Raw genomic sequence first — 13,146 nt, 5'->3', positions numbered from 1 at the left:
CCCCCAAACACCTGGAGGATTTTTATCAGAACTTCCTGAATTTTTATCTACTCTGGTTTTAAATTATGACAGAATTGTTCTTTGTGGCGATTTTAATATTCATGTTGATGACCCCAACAATGTTAATGCAACTAACTTTTTAAATATGGCCACTTCTTTTAACTTCAAACAACATGTCAAAGGGCAAACACATAACCGTGGTCATACACTGGACTTGGTTTTTACCCTGGGTGTCAGCATTTCCTTGTGGAATTGGTGGACATGACCATATCTGACCACAGATGTATTGTTTTTAGCTGCGATTCGCCTGTTACTCATGCCGCCTCACGAAGCTCCATGTGTTCTCGCATCTTTAATGAACAAAGTGTTTCAAAGTTTTGCGCATTCTTTCAGAGCCAAAGCCAACACCTGTCTGATTCCAACACCAACAATCTGGTCGATCACTTCAATCTTATGTGCTTGTCGTCACTAAATATTACTGCTCCTCTAAAGGTTAGGCCTACGTCTAAAGCTAGTAAGCAACACTGGATAAATGACAGCATTCGTAGCCTAAAAAGGGAATGCAGGAAAGCAGAGCGCAGATGGAAAAAATCCAGTCTCCAAGTCCATTACCTCAGTCTGAAGGATTTATTAATTAACTACAATAACACGGTTAAGGATGCGAGAACACACTATTTTTCTGAACTCATTACTACACATAAACACAATCCCAGATTTCTGTTTAAGACTGTGCCTCAGCTGGAAGTAATGATGACTGTGAATTGTTTTTATCTTATTTTACCAATAAGGTGGTGTCAATCAGAGCCTCTATTACCCCGTGGCCTCTTACTCAGAGGTTCCTCACCAGCAACAAGAGAGTTTTAACCAGTTTTATCCCATCGACTTGTCTGAGCTTTTAAAAACAGTATCACAAATGAGAGTGTCCTCCAGCCCACTTGATGTAATACCTACAAAATTTTTACTGAAAGTAATAGATTCTGTTGGGCCCCATTTGATCTCTGTTTTGAACAGCTCCCTATCTACTCATTTTAAAACGGCTTGCGTGAACCCACTTTTAAAGAAACCTGATTTAGATCCCTCCCTCCCACATAATTTTAGACCAATTTCAAAACTGCCTTTTATTGCAAAGATTCTAGAAAGAATTGTGTCCAAACAGCTGCTCACTGTACTGGAAAATAACAAATTATTTGAAAAGTCTGGTTTTAGGAAGTACCACAGCACTGAGACTGCCCTGCTTAAAGTCACCAATGACCTTTTAATGTCTGCTGATGAAGGCATGTGGTCAGTCCTTGTACTCCTGGACCTTAGCGCTGCTTTTGACACCATTGATCACAACATCATGTTAGACAGACTGAGGCACTGGGATCTCTGGTACTGCCCTAGAATGGTTTTCATCCTACCTGTCAAATAGGAAGTTTTGTGTGTCTGTAAACAACTATGTCTCCTCATTCTGTCCAGTTAAATATGGTGTGCCTCAGGGGTCGGTCTTAGGACCCATTTTGTTTTCCTTGTATCTGCTTCCCCTTGGACATATTATCCATAAACATGGCATTTCTTTTCATATTTATGCTGATGACACACAAATATACTTGCCTATCAGATCCACAGACCCTGGAATGCTGAGTTCACTTAACAACTGCCTTTGAGAAGTAAAAAAATGGATGTCAAATAATTTCCTCCAGCTGAACTCAGACAAAACAGAAATCCTGGTCATTGGGTCCCAGCAGATGGCAAAACAAATACTGCTGGTTCCCTAGTAAATCACATTAAGCCTGTGGCAAAGAACCTTGGTGTTTGGTTTGATAGTAATTTAAATTTCGAGCAGCACACCACAAAGCTTGTTCAATCATGTTTTTATCAACTTAGAAATATAGCAAAAATTCGATCTATGTTAACTTTTAAGGACACCGAGACCATTTTACACGCCTTCATCTCATCACGCCTGGATTATTGCAACAGCCTTTTCACCTGTTTAACCCAAAAATCTATTGATCGACTCCAGACTGTCCAGAACTCAGCTGCCAGGCTTTTAACCAGAACAAAGAAATATGACCACATTACTCCTATTTTAGCTTCATTACACTGGCTCCCAGTATGTTTTAGAATTGACTTTAAAATTCTATTGATCACTTTTAAAGCTCTTCATGGCCTCTCGCCTTGTTATATTTCTGACTTTTAGTCCCATACACACCAGCACGTACCTTGAGATCCTCGGGCAGAGGTCTGTTGTCTGTTCCAGAGTCTCGACTGAAAACTAAAGGGACAGAGCGTTTGCTGTCAGGGCCCCGAGGCTCTGGAACAGCCTGCCCGAGGAAATCAGGTTGCTGAGTCAGTGAACTCTTTTAAGTCCCTTCTTAAAACATACTTTTATAGGAGAGCCTTTCCGATCTTATTTGACTTTATTTTATCCCTTTTATTTTATTGTATTTTACTAATTTTATATTAATCTGTATTTTAGTCTTTTCAATGTTTTCATGCTCTTATCTTGTATTATTCTTTACACTTGTTAAAGCACTTTGTAACTTTTTTTGAAAAGTGCTCTACAAATAAGGATTATTATATATTATTATTGAGTATGGAAAAGTCTTCTGTGTATCATGTGTTCCTTCAAAATTATAACCCATTGCACAACTGTTCTCCAGTACACCATGCTTTACGCCTTTGACTATATTTAAATCTGTCTATCTGTCACAATAAAACAAATACTTCTGGTTACTCAACAATTTCAGTCTTAGTAGGTAGTTCAACTAATATGATTGCTTTAAGATTCAGGGCAATTCTCTGGACCAGTGTTGAAGGATCACTAAAGCAGGCCGAGAGGGGTTTTAAACCTTTGGTGAAGAAATGCTTGTTAAGTAGTCAATCATAAATGTGTTTTGTTTATTTGCTTGTTTGTATTATTTTTTTATTGACTGACAGATCTTCACTGTGCAATCTTACTCTTTTCTCTTTCTAATGAGGACCACAATGAGAGTTAGCTTTTAGCTTTATTGTGTTTTTATCCTCCTTAATTGAATTGTATGTCAGGACTGACTGATTGCAGTCTTTGTTTTTACTATTATTATCATCAAATAAAACAATCTATATTTTGCGCCATACCGCAAGTGCAATCAGTATAATGAATAGTTTGTTCGTCATATTGATTGCTCTTGGTACAAAGGATGATTTTATAAATAATAAGAAATTCGATTTTAAGCAATACAGCAGTATTATAGAGAGCATCTAATGCTTATGTTGGTGATGACCTACAGTTTTCCCAACAACCCAAACCAACTTGTTTTAATTTGCCACAGTTTACTTAATATACTATACCATATAAAGATATAAAACACAAAGATGCTGTCTATCAGGCTGATATTAGGGCTGGGGCGACTCGATTACTTTAATTTCTATAGCGTGCGTTGGCGTGTTGGGGTGCTGCGTCCGGTCAAACCAGGGATTCCCTCAGAGTACAAGCTGCAGCTAAAAAAACTTGCCTGCGACCATCTAAAGTTTGGGTGTATTTCAGACAGAGAGCCAATGATGAGGTGCTCTGTAAGCTCGGTAATTGGAAATGGCTTATCACAGCAGTGCTGTGCATGATCACAGCGAAATCATCCCTGAGCGCTTTCGTCAGGACAGCGAGACAGGACTGCAAATCCTGTTTACCTTTTGTCCCCACCGAAGCGAGATATATGCGCTGCTGTTATGACAACGTAATGTTAATATTCAATTTATATAGCGTCAATTCATAACAGAAGTTGTCTCATTGCACTTTTCATACAGAACAGGTCTTCGCCGTACTTCACAATATTATAATAGACAGAAACAGAGAACCAACAACTCCCACCAGGAGCAAGCACTTGGTGACAAAGGCAAGGAAAAACTCCCATTTAGCAGGTAGAAACCTTGAGCAGAACCTTGACTCAGGTTTGGCATTTTAATTTCATTGTTCCTTTTTGAAGCCTTGATGTTGCAGGTTGTCCTTGTTAGTTTTTGATCAGTGGCACTGTAAAGTCCTTTGTCATGATTTTGACTGATACAGGAATGGTATTTGACCTCACTGTCCATTATTCCCAGACCTGTTTTCACTAAGATGGTGCTATCATGAAATGATTCCTTTTTGTGACCAACTCCTTATTAGTACTTCACACCATTCACGCAAAACAGCACAATTATATATTTATACAATGCACAACATATATATGGTAAATGCAAGATGAGAAGGAAATATAATAAAATCTGAAAATCTGAGGAAAAGAAAGAATCCACCGACGCTGACTCCTCGTTTTACAAGAAACTTGACAGTTATCTATACGTAAACAGTCACAATTTTACATATAGGATTTAACCAAATCAGCAGCCTTTTTCATAGCAGCAGTTGACTTATCATTCCCACATCTAAGATTATGAAATTGTCAAATACATGATCTATGCAGAGGTTTTATCCTCATTTTCTTAGCTGAGGACCTTCTTTAGCTATCTTGACAGATTAAAGAAATATTGGGGCTGTATGAGGTGCTTATCCACAGTCAGTGTATTACCTGCAAATCAATAACATCTGATACAGTATTAGGCAATTAAACTCAAAAACATGTAGCTACATGTGTTAATAGATTTTTAATAACAAAGTGAGCATACTGGACTTGGAATAATCTTTAACTTACATCATCTTAAAGTTTATAAATAGTATCTATAAATCATTTTGTAATGTAATAGTTGGTGAAAGAAATATTGCACCATGCACCTTTCAATCAATTATATTGCAATTTCTGTTGCATTGTTGAGGTTTGCATGGCAGTTTGTGATTGCTAATAAAAATGATGAAGCAGGACAGTTATTTGTCCAGTTGTCCAATTCTTGATTAGCATGGAGACACTGTGCTTTCAGAATAACTCAAAGGTAATGTATTCTTCAGGTTTGCCGTTGAAAAAAAATTGTTGGCTTTATTTCTTATACATAGCAATTATTATTCTTATGCCAATTTACCTCTTATTTACACCTCTAGTAGTCTTGTATTAATGACATTATAAAATGTTATCAGTATTGGAGTGTAATGCGTCTGTGTCTTGATTTACGTTTGGTTTTATTTTACAAAAGCTTGTCATATCCTACTTATAGCATTTAAGAACATACTAGACATGAACATGCACTGTTTTAATTGATAATACCTTGGCTCATAGATGTGAAAAGTAAAGAAATAGGAGGAAAGTGACTGTGTAAAGAGGAAGAAAATACATCAGACTTTGTGTTAAAGTGTGTGTGAATGTGTGTGTGTGTGCCTTTGGAAACAGAAAGGGTTGCAGCTTTGATTGAAATGGAGTCAAGGATATTGAGCTTTTGTATGACTCTGGTCGTTGAAAGAAAAAAGTTTTATATTTTGCAGGAGTAGCTGTCTGAAACTTCAAACTTGAGTTTGGAGATATCCACCTTTGAGATTACTGTTTCTCTCTTACTGTGAGATTACTCTGGCGTTCATTTCTCCCTCCCTCTTTTCAGTCCCATTTCCAGTTTTACGGGGTCTATTCTGGTTCTCAGCGAGCGATACTGTTCGTTCTGACAAATCACTCGTCAGCCGAAGCCTGGGTCACCCTCGACCGGTCAGAATACACTGAATTCTCTTTGCAGCTCCCTCAGGCCTCAGCAAGTATGTATTTACACACAGCATGTGTGTGAGTAATATGTCTTAAGAAGATAAGAAAGAGGTTTTGTCCAATGCAAACAGGACATATCATTATTGTCATTTATTAATTGCATTACTGTGTGGGCTGCGACTAGAATAGAAGTTAAATAGAAATGATAGGGAAGTAAAAGTGTTTATAAATTTTAAATCCACGGCATGTTTTGTGTATTGCTTTTGTTTCTGATTGTTTCTGTGCATTTTTTTTCGAGCAGAGAAGGAGCCAGGTGTGAAATATGTGAAGGTCCAAGGCTACCAGACAGTGGACTGTTCCCTCGTCTTCTCCCCCACACAGGTGAGATTTTGACCAGCTATCTCCCAGTAGATAAAGTATCGTAAGACTGAGTAGACCAAGCTAAAATGAGCATTTAGCATCTGTAACCGAGAGTTACTTCCGAGGCTAAGGAGCAAAACATTAACTAACTACATTAGTGGGGTAAAACAAATGTAGACAGTAAGAAACGACTAGCACTTAAGGAAACAATGCACATTAATAAAAATTTTTGATTAATCATACAGTGAAATAAAGTAAATTATCTACTACAGCTGATAAGAAAAAAAAGCCTGCTTCTATCTACCTATAGAAAAAGGGCTTATTCCCCTCTTCAGTTTTAATGTCTGGCTAGAAAACAACAATCTTTTCACAACTTATAAGTATTGGCGGAGACAGGACACCACCTTTAACTTTTAAATTCAGCCATAATAAACCAGGGAAATCATTTATTGTGCTGTTGATGCTGCTTGAACATGCGGTATGTTGTACCGCACAGAGATGTTGATTCAAGTTGGCATAACCGGCCGTTATGCCTCCTGGTTTGAAACTGAGTGGGAAACCATGTCCAACCGGTACAAAATCTTGACAGGTGCAGCCACAATAACTAAGGGGGGGACAGGGCTTACATTTAAATATTAAGAAAAGTATCTTCCTGCAGGTGGCCAGCTACGACTTTGACCTTGCACTGATAGTCAACGGAATGAGATGGCCCACTGCTTCTCTGTCTCCCTTTCCCACTGCGTCCTTCTCTTCCACCTCCTCCTTGCTGTCAGCTGGCAGCAGGAAGCACGTCGTCAAGACTCTTCCACAGTCTGTCACAATGGTGACACAACAGTCACATCACATACAGGCTACAGGTGGGATCATTAATGTGGGGTCAGAGCTGTATGTGTCTATATTTTAAATACTATTCAAAATAATTATTCAGCTAACAGAACACAAATCTTTTCACATGGCACAAGGTTCATGTAGTTAAATGTGATGGTTTTTCTTTCCCCTCTTTTAAAATGTTTGTTAGTGCTGTGCGCCCCACTGGAAATGTCCCCTTCTAGCCTACAGTTCCATGTGGAGCCTTTGGCACTACAGTCTGATGCTAACACTAAGGTATCAACAAGGGCTTGTCTGCAGCCTATCAATTTCTTGCCTCCCTCCATTTCTATGTTTTTCACTGTGCTCCCTTTCCCTCAACTTTCTTACTGGATCTCTTCATCCTCTTTTCTCCCTTGTAGTTTTCATTTTTACACATCTACCTGTCATCATGCAGTATGTGCCGTCCTAGTAAATATCTGACACCACCTTCTGACAAATTATTGCTTGTTTCTTTTTTTCTTATACTCTGTGCTGTCTGTTCTTTTAGTCCAACTCTGTTTCTTGCTTTGCTTCCCCTCAGCAGATAGTGGAGCTGAAAGCAGTGTGTGAAGAGAGTGTGTTTTGGCATAAGGGAGTCAGGGAGCATGTAAACTGGTGGTTTGACTGCAATGCAATAGCGGGCCCAACAGAAGACAGAAGAATGGAGAAGCTATGTATGGTGGCTCCATCATCAGGCAGTCTGGGGCCCAGCCAGTCCATCTGCTTGGCGGTCAGCATCAGCCCTGAGGTTATCAGAGCAGGTGAGAAATGAATGAACACACACACACACACACACACACACACACACACACACACACACACACTATGATCGATTACTTTATTTTTTTCTGCCTTCCTGTCTTTCACACATACAGAGTCATGGAACTGTAAATATAATTTTTCTCTTACACACTCTCAAATCACACCATCATAATTTATATCACTCGACCCCTTTCTCCCACACACACAAATACACGTCTGGAGTAAAACTTGATAATGCACAACATATTTCATAGCTTAACAGAGTGTAACAGCCCATATAATTTCACATTGGCCAAAGCTAAGCTAAGAAGTAAAACATAAACTAAATCTAAATTAAAATAATACTCGGTTAAAGAATGTTCTTATGTTAAATCATGGAGCCTTAATAATCTTTAGTGATGGACCATAAATGAAGAATTATGTTTCTCACTGGGACCCAGCCTCTTGAGGCAATACTTATTCTTGTCAAGATGAGAGCCACCAGAAACAGGCCAGTCATTTTTGTCCAATAGTTTCAGGAAAAATGCTTTACTTTTTCACCTGTCTGTCTGTGTGAAGCCTCACAATACATAAGACTTCCTTATGGCTTGATAGAGCCTTTAATGTTATCCTCTTGGAATTCCATATAATAATATTTTTACCCACAGAAAATTAGAGGCTTGACTATCATGGCCAGTCACAACTACTTTTATCCCCTTTAAACACAGGGTTCTCCTAGTCATGACGCACTGACAGTTTCGGGAATTTAACTTATGAACTGTAGGTGCTGACATGTATACTGATGACCCATTGATAGCACCACCACACAACTAGATGTATGCACGTATCATACGTGATCATGCCGCTTTGTGTTTACATTCTTTCATTAACATTGTGATAGTGAGTGATGGTGTGCTTGTACTTGTAGAACTGGAGTTACTTCCATGTAACCTGCTTCCGTGTTCTTAACGTGATTTGTACGTTTTTTCACCTAGGTTCTAGACGAGTGACTAAACTGTCCATCCCTCTTTATGTGGGAAACAAGGGAGACAAGGGGATGGCAGGAGAGGAGGAACAACAACCCTACCGAGAACTGTCCATCACTATTACTGTCCAGCTTTCCTGTATCACCATCCACCCCCCTCAAATCCTCCTTACACCAGTACCCCTGGAAAGCAACGCAACTGCAACACTCACCCTGCTGGCCTTAGGATACCCTAAGTTGGTTTACACACACACACACACACACATACACTGTGTTTTCTGGTCACCCCAGGCCTAAAACTATTCCAGTTCCAGTTACATTTTATGAATGCCATACTTCTGATTATTTGGATCATGACAAATGGGCCACTTCTTTGCGATCACAGTGTTAGTTGTCAGCTTTTTTGCATAAGCTGAGCAATAACAATGATGGATTTTTATTGTATTTACATTTTTCTAGCTTGTAGCAATTTACCAGCTGTGTTGAGCCATTGGAGCTAAATGACTGCAGTGGAAACACTGCCACACACATCAACTGACTACATTATTCATTTAAGTGGGATTTTTATCATTGAAGCCAGGACTCATTAACTGGAAGGTCTGTACTAATGTTGGATTTTGCTTACATTGTAAGCCAATAAGACCAACATCTCCATGACTAAACAGAGGAACATAGTGCATGCATAAATATCTTTATCTCCTCAAAAAAACCTATCTACTGTAGAGCACGGTGGACATGCTAAAACAACACTTACCCACAAGCAATGTGCAGAGGGTGCTACGTGAGAACACACTTATATCAATACAGCCGGATGCATTGCATAGCTTTCAATGTTAATCAGTGTTCAATGTTTCAATTTTGATCATTTGATTTAGAAGGATTTCTGTACTCTCATTACCAAACATTTTCTATTAACACATTTCAACTTAAATTTAGCACTTAAACCACAGTTGTCTAGTTTTTATCATACATCTTTCATTTTCACTTATATCTACCATTGTCGTTACTTTTAAAATTTTTGAGAAACTGGTCTCCATGCGAAGAAATTGTTTTCTCAACTGAAACAATAAAGTAGAAATATTTCGGTCTGGTTTTCAGGCTTCTCATAGTACAGAGGCTGCCTTAGTAGTCAAGTAGTTGATGATAATAGGATCATTTGTATGTGGTGTATTGTTACAGCCATTCCCTCTGTGCTGAGATTAATTCCACCAGCCTAGCCGTGTGGTAATTCAAGAAACTTGAACTTGATCTATATCCCAGTAAACTTATTTTTTGGTACTACTTGAGTGCTGCTCAGTAGATAATCATTTCTCAAAACGCTGTAAAATAACTTAAAATAATAAAAGGCCCATATAGGTTATGTCACCAAATCTGCTTTTTATCATCTGAAAACGTAGCAGGTTTTCTTTCTTTCAGCAAGCTCTCACAGAGTAATGCTTTGATATCTGCAAGGTTCAACTATTGCAATAATCTCCACCAAAAATCTCCACCATAAATCTTATAATTTATTATAAATTATAATTTATTCAGAACCAAACTTTTTCCAATTGGGTATATATTTATCTATTTAAACATCTGTTTTGGATGAGTTTCAAATTGTATTCTGGACCTTGGAGACAGCAGTTGACTGAACCACATGGTCCACTTAGTAGCTGCTTTGTAGCTTTCGAACATGTCACATGCTTTTCGTCAGTGGATGGAATTTTCTCAGCGTTGTAGAATTATAAATGTTCATATTTTGTATTTATATATTTTTCTTCACAGCACTGTAAGGACTTCCCATTAGGTTTGTTATAACTTTTAGTTTTGACAAACAATCTCACTCAAAGTCCATTTAGTAACTTTTATTGAGCTTTTTATTAAGTCTCATCATACCTGGATGTTGCGTATTCTTTTACAAATCCACTGTTTATCTTCCAGTGGAACTATGGTATCAGCTGAGGTGGATGAAGTAGAACTGGAGGATGGGACAAAGATACAGCCTGTTTCAGTCATCTTTCCTGAGGGTAACAACATCCCTGCTCAAAACCTGGATCAGGTACAGTCCTGTACAAATGGAGGACCATCTGACAAGAAAACAGATGTTGTTACTTGCCTCAGTGAAGAGTTTTGTGTCAGATGGTTTAGATGCTGTATACAATAAGTTGCACTGTATTTGTTTCACTGGTGGTTTATGATATCAAAGATGTTTCCTCCCAGTCAAGAAGAAATTATGTAGTCGTGTAAAAATGTACAACTAAAGTTAATGAATGCAGTTCGTCCTTTGAGTGTATTCTAGCACGTGGATGAGCGACCAAATTTACATACTGCTCTAAATGTAATTGGTTTGAATTTCACTTGCAAGGTTGTGTTCTGTAGTTTCCATATCTGGCTACATCATAGACTGAATATAAAAAGGGCTACATGCAATATTCTCTGTGGACTGTATTTTTTAAGACTGTATAAATGGAGGTCCACATTATGGCTTAAAATATCTGTCAGACATCTTCAATGGCCATGCTGTTTACACCATAATCAAACACTGTCCAGATACCATTACATCTATATAACTTCCAGTTGCAACATGAGGCTGATGTCTCCCCAGTCAATTTTTGAAGATCTTGTAGCAGCATGAGCAAAACCTAATTTTGTGTGTCCAGATCTGTCACTGAATCCATCTGTTCATCAGGTGAAACAAACTGGATTCATATGACTAGTGTAACTGATTTTCCTGACTAGCACTTTGGCACAGAAATATTGTCACGATCTGTGAAATTAACTCTCTTTCCCACTCTATCTGCAACCATAGAGATATCCCGTTGGCATCCAGAACCAAGAGGCCAATGTGGCCTCTCTAATCTGCAGTGTGTCCTTCTGCTCCACCGTCCCTCTGTCCGTCTGCACAACTATCACCTTCACTGACCACCTCCAAAACAGGTAATTGGTTATTCTAAAACACCACCCCTCACATCACCTTTTGTCTCTTTGTTTTTTTGTCTACTGGGCTTGGGAAGTATTAGGGTATTACGGTATACCAGGGTATTTAGAAATCCCGAAGGTATGATTTTCAGCACCATTAAAAATACAGACACTCCTCTTTCTATTTAACTGATACAAAGATGCTGTATTGGGGTTATGGGTTGAGCAATACATAAACATTTTCCAACCGTACACCTTCAGAATTCAAGTTTCTTTTTTTTTTTACATAACTTAGACTAGCTTAATTGCCTAGTGTAAAAAAAAGAAAGAAATACTCAAAACAGCACCAAATGTGGATTAATCCACCGCTGAAAATTGTCCCCAACAGATTCCCTCCTGCTTGAGTTGACCAGCTATTTTAGGAAATTAGTGAAAATGAAAGATGAAGCTTTATATTTGTGAGCTGTTGGGGTTCAGAACCCAGAGGGTAGTAGGCAAGTCAGAAAGTATTGAGGGACGAACTGTTGGTTTTGGACTTTTCATTGGATTTGTCAACAATAACAAAAATAAGAGAATATCAACAGCCTTATCCTTAAAACCCATAAATTTAAAGTTGATTTAGTCTACCAACTTCCTCTCCCTCCAGGTTTAAGGTTAGGTTGTGTGCTACTGCTGAGAACTGTCTGTTGACAGTCTGGCCCTTCCTGGCCCTGCACCGCTCCGAGCAACAGATCATTCTCAAGACTGGTACTGCATAACATACACAAACAAACATCCATGACACCATGGATGGGGGGGGGGGGTATATCAAAGACACACAATAAATCATTCTGCAGCTATGATTATTTATTGTATTGTATGAATGTCTGTCATTTAGGGGCCACAGCTGTTGAGGCGATCCTTCAGCCCTATCACACACCAAGTCCTGCCTCTGGTCCGACTTCATCTTCCTCCTCATTGTTTGATCGCAACAGCTCAGCAACAAACAAGAACTCAGCCTCAGGTTAAATAATAAAATATACTATGTGCATGATGATCTATATCAGTGGTTCCGAACCTTTTTTCCCTGGCGCCCCCCCTACTTTTATCTAAGAAAAGCTGAGCCTTTCAAACAGCTGACAAAACACGCACACAGAAAAATATTATGTAATTACTTACTAATAGTGAACAAATGGAGTCAAATGACACCTCCATGGCTCTGTGTAAATCAATGCCATCTCTTGGCTGGCCTTCACCAACAGTCTCCTGGTGTTTTGTTTCTTGGTATTGTTTAATAACAAGAAAAGGTGTTTATAAGGTGTAATATTTACAAAATAGCCTATAGGCCTACAGCTTGCACTAACTTAAGTGTTTTCAACATAGGCCTATACTTTACTTGGGCAGGCCAGACAGGTATAGTTGCACCTGCTAAAGTATATTTGGCAAACCACTTTAGCATTTTGCAGAGAAACGGAGAGGGAGAGGTCATGTGGTATTACACGCAGGAAATGTCACATTACGGAGCGACAGTGAACGCACCACTGCAGATGTCACTCACTAACGTTAAGTTTCAGTTCCGATCAACATGTGGCACACTTGAAAACTGAATCACAGGTGAATTTATTAAACAGGGCGACTTTATGAAACATACTGCTGATGGAGAAAATCAGCTGAGACACATACAGGGAGAGAAAGACAGAAAGAGGCGGAGCCAGCCAGCGTGTTTGTCCAGAGACCAGAGGTGAAGGCAAGGTGTGTGTG

General features: G+C 38.8%; 1 protein-coding gene across 5 annotated transcripts in view; it reads left to right on the top strand.

Annotated features, from left to right (window-relative positions):
* Window positions 1-13,146, top strand: part of LOC119900970 (cilia- and flagella-associated protein 47-like) — a 69,813-nt gene that overhangs the window by 17,805 nt on the left and 38,862 nt on the right. For 3 of the 5 annotated variants that reach the window (XM_038716362.1, XM_038716341.1, XM_038716350.1), the window contains exons 21-30: window positions 5,479-5,626; window positions 5,875-5,954; window positions 6,592-6,790; window positions 6,952-7,037; window positions 7,324-7,543; window positions 8,519-8,744; window positions 10,429-10,546; window positions 11,297-11,424; window positions 12,053-12,153; window positions 12,284-12,409. In XM_038716362.1, the coding sequence (XP_038572290.1) occupies window positions 5,479-5,626; window positions 5,875-5,954; window positions 6,592-6,790; window positions 6,952-7,037; window positions 7,324-7,543; window positions 8,519-8,744; window positions 10,429-10,546; window positions 11,297-11,424; window positions 12,053-12,153; window positions 12,284-12,409 (1,432 nt within the window). The remainder of the gene's footprint in view (window positions 1-5,478; window positions 5,627-5,874; window positions 5,955-6,591; window positions 6,791-6,951; window positions 7,038-7,323; window positions 7,544-8,518; window positions 8,745-10,428; window positions 10,547-11,296; window positions 11,425-12,052; window positions 12,154-12,283; window positions 12,410-13,146) is intronic. The other 2 variants (XM_038716356.1, XM_038716371.1) reach the window with 1 other exon arrangement.

Source organism: Micropterus salmoides, unplaced genomic scaffold, assembly GCF_014851395.1.
Source record: "Micropterus salmoides isolate LMB-PRFRI ecotype aquatic unplaced genomic scaffold, ASM1485139v1 Ms_hic_scaffold_1, whole genome shotgun sequence".
In the NCBI taxonomy this organism is placed as follows: Eukaryota; Metazoa; Chordata; class Actinopteri; order Centrarchiformes; family Centrarchidae; genus Micropterus; species Micropterus salmoides.
The sequence above is the reverse complement of the archived record's forward strand: the minus strand, read 5'-3'. Positions and strand labels throughout refer to the sequence as shown.